The 8696-nt window shown below is 39.4% G+C and overlaps 1 protein-coding gene across 1 annotated transcript in view; it reads left to right on the top strand.

Moving 5' to 3' along the window:
• Positions 1-6974, top strand: part of CDC25C (cell division cycle 25C) — a 40497-nt gene extending 33523 nt beyond the window's left edge. The window contains exons 11-15 of the mRNA XM_006866220.1: positions 2217-2279; positions 4944-5042; positions 5983-6116; positions 6511-6622; positions 6828-6974. Of these exons, the coding sequence (XP_006866282.1) occupies positions 2217-2279; positions 4944-5042; positions 5983-6116; positions 6511-6622; positions 6828-6974 (555 nt within the window). The remainder of the gene's footprint in view (positions 1-2216; positions 2280-4943; positions 5043-5982; positions 6117-6510; positions 6623-6827) is intronic.
• Positions 6975-8696: the final 1722 nt, after the last annotated feature.

The following is an 8696-nucleotide window of genomic DNA, read 5'->3' as shown; positions in this document are numbered from 1 at the left end:
AAAAAAAAAAAAAAAGTTGTTTGCAATGAATAAGTCTTACTTAGGTCTTGCAAAATTCTACCATGGGATCTCTAGCACAATTTCTGTTACCAAGGCCACATTTTCCAACTACTGATCTTTCCTCTTTGTTTCCAACTTTCGCATTCCAATTACCAATAATTATTAATGCATCTTGATTGCATGTTTGATCAATTTCAGTTGGAAGAAATTGGTAGAATTCTTCAATTTCGTCCTCACTTGCTTTGGTGGTTGGTGCTTAAATTTGAATAATAATGGTATTAACTGGTCTTCCTTGTATGTGTATGGGTATTATTCCATCACAGACAGCATTGTACTTCAAGATAAATCTTGAAATATTCTTTTTGACAATGAATGTGACACCATTCCTTTCCAATTTCACCTTCTTGGCATAGTAAATCATATGATTGTCAGATTCAGAATGGACATACCCGTCCATCTCCACTCACTAAACCTTATGATAGTGGTATTTATGTGTTCCATTACATTCTTTACAACATCCAATTTTCCTAGATTAATGCTTTGTACATTCCAAGTTCTGATTATTAATAGATATTTGCAGCTGCTTCTCCTCATTTTGAATTGTGCCCCATCAGCATATGAAAGTCCTGAAAACTTTACTCCATTTGTGTCATCACGGTCAACCCTTAACTTTGAGGAGGCAGCTCTTCCCTAGTTGTATTTTGAGTGCATTCTAACCTGAGGGACTCCTTTTTTGGCACTATATCTGACAATATTGTGGTGCTACTCATGTTTTCATTTTTTGACACTATAGCTGATAATGTTCCACTGCTATTCATAAAGTTTTCAGTGGCTAACTATTCAGAAGTACTCTGCTTCTCCTTCCTAGTCTTTTGTAGTCTGCAAACGCCACTGAAACCTATCCACCATGAGTCAACCTAGTGATATTTAAGATACTGGCTGGCATAGCTTCCAACATCACAGCAGCATATAAGCCACCATAGTATAACACACTGACAGACAAATGGTGTGTGTTGATTAGAGATACAAGTAAAATGACATCTTTGACAACTTCAATATTTTATCTTTATTAGTCTTTTTTTAAAATTATATAAATAATACTTGGTTATTCCAGAAACAGTAGAAAATGAATTTATCAACTAGAGTTGTTGATGTTGTTGTGAGGTGCTATTGAGTCGGTTCCAACCATAGTGACCCTGTATAGGGTTTTTGAGGAGCAGCTGGTGAGCTTGGACCACCAACCTTGAAGTTCAAATGGCTTTGCAGTCTGGTGCTTTAACCCACAGCGCCACACCAGGAGTCCATCAACTAGAGTAGTTACTGCTTTTGACATAATGATGTGTAGATTCTTCTAAACTGTTTTTCTATGATTTTTGCCCACATATATGCACACACATACATTTTTTGTTACTCACAAAAATGATTTATACTATTTTGTGATCTTTTTTTTTTTTTTTTTCTCATTTAATATTATATTAGGAACATTTTCCCATGTCAATAAACAGTTCTGTTTCATCATTTTATCATTCCTTTTTAAGGTTAGGACTATAACTAGATCTAGGCAAGGACTGGGGTTTTGTGTATTGTTAGGATTATGGTTATGACTAGGGCTAGTGTTAGGGCTAGGATAGGGCTTGGTATAGTTTTAGGGCTACAGTTAGGTTTATTTCATTTTTTTTTTGTTGAAATCTATTTTGCTCTCTTCTTTATCTGGAAGTTCTGTGACTACACACTATTTCTTCTTTCACTTTGTGATTTTGCTTTTTCTTTTGTTGTTGCAAACTGATAACTCTGGTTCCATGTTATCATTCTTAATAGCTACATTGATATTTAGTTGTGTAGCCAGTGATAAACATCTTCTTGTAGGATTTTAATTTTACATTTTTTTCTTATGAACTAGACTGAGATGTATATGAAAGGGAGCTTCCAAAAGTTTGTGCAAAATTACATTATTTTTTAATTCCATTTTTCTAAAAGTTTGTTGAATTCCCCCTTGTATTCATAGCTAGATCTTAAACTCTGTACACATCCCTAATTAGCTCCTTAGGATCAGTTCTCTGAAATGGAATCTCTACAATATGCACATTGTAGAGATCATTGATTTCTTTAAGGTCTCTGGGGTTTCAAAAGTCATTTGGAAAGGACAATATATGAGTCTTTAATCTCAAAGTTGGGTGTGGAAAACTTGCTATTATTTTAGTTCTTGGTATTTCTAGGTATGTGCACTGCCAACCGTGTCAGGGAAACACCAAGATCTGAAGTACATCAACCCAGAAACGGTAAGCAGATTTTTGGAGATGGTAACTGGTTACATAATCTACCATCTGGTCTGTTATGTCCCTGAAATACGTGATTCCATTTGTATTTCTTTCCCTGTGCTCATTCACAGTGTCAATTGTCAACCTAAACTGTTATCTAAAGGATTCTCTTATATCCATTGTTTTTTCTTCCTTTGTTTCTAATTAGACAAATGACAAATGGTTGTTGTAAAAGAAAGGAAGACAGAAGAGAAGATGAAAGGAAAGAAAATGTAAAAACACAAAAAGAATAAAACAAAAACCCCTGCAATTTAGGGTAGCCATATATTCTGGTTCGCATCTTACGATTAATTTATGTTTATTATTGTTGCTTGTAAGTACTGTGGAATTGATTCCAACTTATAGTGACCCTGTGTAGGGTTTCTGAGGAGCAGCTGTGGTTTAAACTGCCGACCTTGTGGTTAGCAGTTTAGTCCTTATCCTACAGCACTATAGCTCAGGGAATTTTTTAAATATTCACTCTCAAATGTGTCTTGATTTATACAATAATTTTATGGTCGCTCTACCCATAATCTTGTCACTAAAGATAACCAGTAGTAATATTTTCTCTATGGCCTTCTACATTTTATTCTATCAGATGTTTTATAAAAATGAAATCATATGAACATGTAATATTACAACCAGGTTAATGTAAGACACTGTAAAACTAGTTGCTATCAAATTGATTCTTATTCATGGTGACATCGTATATGTCACAGTGTCTTCATACCTGATTTTTTAGAAGTAGATCACCAGGCCTTTCTTTTGAGGCACTTCCAGATGCACTCTAAACACAAACCTTTCCTTAACAGTCAAACACTACCTGTTGTGTCTCACAGGAATATTAACACATTATAAATATCTTTATATAAAGGATCATTTTTAATGAGTACATAACATCCTATTTGTTGTTGTTGTTAAGTGCCATGGATTCGGTTCCGACTCATAGAGCCCCTATAAAAGGTTTCTGAGGAGCGGCCAGTGAGCTTAAGCCACCAACCTTGCAGTTCAAACCAACTTTGCAGTCTATTGCGTTAACCTGCAGTGCCATACCAGGACTCCTGTTATATGACATTATAATATATGTAATCAAATTCTATTATTGAATATTTAAATTATTTTTGATATTTTAATTACCTAAAAATTGCTGAGATGAATATCACTGTAACCATATCTTTGTGTAACATCTATTAAGATGTTGGAAAGAAACTGGAGTCAATGTGTAATTACTTTTACTTTTGTATGTATTTTTGTATGTGTTTCCAAAGTTCCCTCAGTCTTAATTATCTACAGCTGCTATAACAGTCATACCACAAGGGGATGGCAGTAGCAAATACATTTATTTTCTCACTGTTTGTTGTTGTTGTTATATGCCGTGGAGTCGGTTCCAACTCATAGCGACCCTGGACAGGGTTTCCGAGGCTGTTAGGAGACTAAAAAAGTCAGAATTCGGGACACTGGTTCTAGGGGCTTTCTCTTTGTTGGATTGTCTTTTCATCTTCTATTCTTTGACTCCCTGGTGATCTTCATTTGGTATGGCCTCTGTTTTCTCCTATCTCTGCTTCTTTTGCTTGCTTATTTAATCTCATTTATATCTCAAAAGATATTGATTTAAATCACACCCTACATTTATCCCATCTTATTAACATAACAAAGAAAACCCACTCCCAGATGGGATTATAATAACAGGCATAGAGGTTAGGATTCACAACACTTATTTTTCAGGGATGCTATTCAACTCATGGAATCCTGGAATGCAGGATAAGCACTGGACCACAAGGTCAGTTTGAATCCCAAGATCGGTGGTTCAAATCCACCAGCCATTCCTCAGAAACACTATACTGGGTCACTATGAGTCAAAATTGACTTGATGACACTTAACAACAAGGATTCATAGGGTCCTCATTTGGCGCTGTAGGATAAGCACTGAGCTGAACTGCTAATCTTAAGGCCAGTGGTTCAAACCCACCAGCCACTTCTCAGAAACGCTTTACAGGGTTGTTATCAGTTGGAGCCAACTCTACAAAGAAATTTAACAAAAACAAATTCAACCCATGGGAGCTCAGTGGCTCCATATGATAAGCACTGGACTGTGAACCACAAGGTCCATGGTTCGAGCCCACCAGCTGCTCCATGGGAGAAAGAGAGGCTTTCTGTTCCTGCAAAGGTTGATAGCCTCAGAAACCCTATTCAGTGTCGCTATGAGTTGGAACCAACTCAAAGACACGTAACAACAACAACATTCAACCCATGACATCATCCAAAAAAGTTAAACCAGTTTACAAGTAGCTTAAAGACTTGCTTTCCTACCATTTCCTACCATTTCTTGCAGAATTACAATCTTTAGCTACTACCTCTGCCACTGCCAAAGTCCTTGGATTTCCCCTGAGAGACTGATTCTAGCCATACCTACTTCCACATGGGTAGCCTAAATATGGTCTTCCTTGGTGTCTTGGTAATACCTGCTATTTTGGTTCTCTAGGAAAGGTCACTTGCCTTTCATTCTCTTATGTGGGATAGAGCTGGATTTTATTTTAAGTATAGGGTGTCTTTGCAGGTTGGATAGACAGTGGAATCTTGGGTGACTAAAGGAACTGTGTGAATAGAGTGACAAGGAGCAGATATTCAATCACAGTTTCTGTGCAGGTGGCTGCCTTACTTTTGGGGAAGTACCAGGGCCTGATTGAGAAGTTTTATATCATTGATTGCCGCTATCCATATGAGTACCTGGGAGGACACATCCAGGTGAGTTTACATAGTGGTCTTTAGCAGGGGAGGGACTGGAGAATGGGTCTGGACAAAGGATCCTGTAAAATCTAGAACTGATGGTGGTTATGTGCCGTAGAATAGAGATTATACATTTGGGGTACATCAGAGCTGTCAATCCACATCCCAGTTTTAAGTGTGTATACCTTGAGCAGCTTATTTTCCCTTTTCTTCCTAGACCCATCGCCTTTCTTCCTACAGAAGTGGTACCAAGGGCTCTGACTTAGGAAAAAAAACATGTTGATCCAAGGACTGAGGAGCACTTTATAAACAGTGACTCTCTGTGGGCATTTTTCACAGTGATTCTTTCAGTCAGTTCAGTTCTCTGAATATTTATTGAGTACCTAAGTTCTGGTAGCACAGTGGTTACTTACGAATTGGGCTGCGAACTGCAAGGTCAGCAGTTCCAAACTACCAGCTGTTACGCAGGAGGAAGATGAGGTTTTCTGCTCCTATAAAGGTTTACAGCCTCAGAAACCCTGTACAGGGTCATTATGAGTCAGAACCGACTCCATGGCACATAACCACCACCACCACTTGCCAAAAAGGAGCTCTGGTAGCAGCGTAGTGGTTTACAAGTCAGGCTGCTAACCTCAAGGTCAGCAGTTCGAAACTACCAGCTGTTACATTAGAGAAACAAGACTCTCTGCTCCTGTAAAGATTTACAGCCTCAGAAATCCTATAAAGGGTCATTGAGTTGGAACCGACTCCACAGCACATAACCACTACCACTACTTGCCAAGCTCTATACAAGACCCTGGGGGTAGATGCAAAAATAAAATTAGGTCCCTGCCTTGAAAACACTTATAGTCTAGCTTCCCTGGCCCAAATATTCCAGGAAGGTAACCCAGTCATTACTAACTATTGGCAATGTCCACACGCCCTTAAGGAATTACTTATTAAAATTCTCCTTCTACAGGGAGCCTTAAACTTATATAGTCAAGAAGAACTATATAACTTCTTTCTAAAGAAGCCCATTGTCCCTCTGGACACCCAGAAGAGAATAATCATCGTGTTCCACTGTGAATTCTCCTCAGAGAGGGGTCCCCGAATGTAAGTTATCTACACAGCATAGGCTGAGTGATATAAATGGATCTTGAGTTGGTGCTTACCACCAGGTAATCTCAGATCATTTCAGACAAAGACTGACTTAATGAGAGAGGTCATACTCTCTACTGCAGTCTGAGAAATGTTGGGAGGTGGAGGGAAGGGGTTTGTATAGTTCAAAAGTTTAGAACAGTAAAGGAAAATGAATTGGGAATGAGATTCAAATGGAGGAAGAAAGGAAAAGCGATGCTACCTGGACCTTGTTTGCAAAAATAATGATATCTGGAGGTCCTTTTTGGGTTAGCAATAGTTTATTCTTCCTCCCCTTCTCCAGTGAGTAGCCCAGGGAACTCTGACCTTGATTCTATCCAGTCCACCCATCTCCAGGTTTTCTTTAAAGGTACCGCTCTCTGAGAGGAAAGGACAGGACTTTGAACCAATATCCTGCCTTGCACTACCCAGAGCTGTACATTCTCAAAGGGGGCTACAGAGACTTCTTTCCAGACTATATGGTAAAGTATAGGGCATGTGGGGCAAGGAGGGAGCCCAAAGTTGGTGGGGAAGAACCAATTTTAACTTACAGTTCCCAGGGCCTGCCAAGTCTTCTGAGAAGAGACTGCTACTCCTTCTTGGCCATCTCCTCTGGAGTCCTTATTGTATTTAGAAGGCAGAGTGCAGGAGTCTGGAGAATCTCTTACTCTGTCCCTTACCTTTCAGGAACTATGTGAACCACAGAGCTACTGCCCTATGCATCACCAAGACCACAAGGCTGAACTGCTGAGGTGTCGAAACCAAAGCAAAGCATGGGAAGGGGAGCGACAGCTGCAGGAGCAGATTGCCCTCCTGATGAAGGGCATGAAGTGAACCTGTGATAAGAGGTCAGCCACTGGCTGCTGAGGTCTCACCAAAAGATACTATAGATATCTTGAGCAGAAGAAGTCATCTTCTCTGTGGGTAGACCCAGGATTATTAAAAGATTCTGCAAACCAACAGACTGCCAAGATGATGAAATATTCCAGACCTGGGGATTAGTTGCATTTCAGTAGAGCTCCTGGCTGGTGGTGGATGAGTCCTGGAACTGGCTCTAAGAGGCTATAATCTTGAGTTGCATAGAGATTTATATTTCTTCTGGGAGCTCTTGCATTCTTCTTACCAACTGAACTCCCATCTCCTTTAAGCTACCCTGCCCTTTCTCTCACTGAGATTCTGGCTGTATAAGAGAGTTGCCCATCTTCTCTTGTGTATTTTCTGTTTTTGTTTCTCTCTCTTTTCCCTTTTCTTAAATAGGAGAATAAACATATCAGAATGAAAGATGTTGTGATCCTGAGTCTGCTCTTAGAAGATCTGTACAATGAACCAGATTGGACTCTTTCAAACATAGTTGTGACCATCTTTATTTATTCATAGTTGAAGCCAATGTGCTTATCTCTAGACCTTGTTTTTCAAAGTGTGGATCCTGGACTATCAGCATCATCAAAACTATGTGAAATGTACATTCTCAGTCCCCACTCCAGACTTTTTAAATCAGACACTCTGAGGTTTGGACCCAGAAACTTGAATTTATCAAACAAACCAAAAAACCCCTCCCTTTTTTTTAGATTTCTGCAAGACAAATGATTTGTTTATTTCAAATACCTTCTTTATTTATTTATTTATTTATTAAATGTTTTTATTTTGGATTGAGTGAAAGTTTACAGGGCACATCATCAGCTTCACATTCAACCATTTATATAGCTTGTTTCATTACATTGATTATTATCCCCTCCATATATCATCAGTTAACAGTGTTTCTCTCTATCCTCTTTAGCTTTGTTTTTTTTGGGGGGGGGAAAAACTTGCCTTTTTGGAATTTACAGTCTCGGCTTTTAGGGAAGGTTTTTACATTTCTCTGTGGCTGTCCAGGGCTCATGTATGAGATTACTAACAAGCATTACTGAATAATCAGATGAGGGACAGTTTGCTATGTCTACTAGGTGGCTAAAGTCTGATCCTCAGAGCCTATGGTTTGGACGGTCAACAACGCTTGGGCCCACAGGGTCTTGACCTCCTGACCGGGTCTGCACGGTCTGCATCAGATTCCCCCTTATTTATTGTTTGTTTAAGGGACGCTGCCTGTCTTAGGCGGTCAGTGCGAATTCCTCTGTCTTACCCGTCATCGAAACTCATTGCAGCATGGCAATGGCTCTGTCTTAGGTTGCCGAGGTTCCACGTGATCCTTACCCGTCTCTGGCCACACGTCCAGCTTAAACAGCCACCATCCGAGGAAGGCAGGGAGGGAGGAGACCGGCTGGGGACCCCATACGCAAGACGTTGCCAGACCACTACCTGCTCTAAGGTGACCAAGCAGGATCACTATGCTGAGGTTCAATCAAGTTCTTAGGGGATCTTAATCTCTAGCAGGGGTAGCAAATTAGTAGCCACTCAGTGCTCACTTTGAGAATTACTTATATCAGAAATTTGAGCATGTAGCTGATGAATATCCATAGACAAGTGGATATTATTCCACAACCTCCTAAAATGCTGTTGGATTAAGTTCCAATCAAGTTCTGGATTACTGAAAGATAACACAAATCTATTTATACCATG

This window comes from Chrysochloris asiatica, unplaced genomic scaffold (assembly GCF_000296735.1).
Source record: "Chrysochloris asiatica unplaced genomic scaffold, ChrAsi1.0 scaffold00087, whole genome shotgun sequence".
NCBI classification, from domain to species: Eukaryota; Metazoa; Chordata; class Mammalia; order Afrosoricida; family Chrysochloridae; genus Chrysochloris; species Chrysochloris asiatica.
The sequence above is the reverse complement of the archived record's forward strand: the minus strand, read 5'-3'. Positions and strand labels throughout refer to the sequence as shown.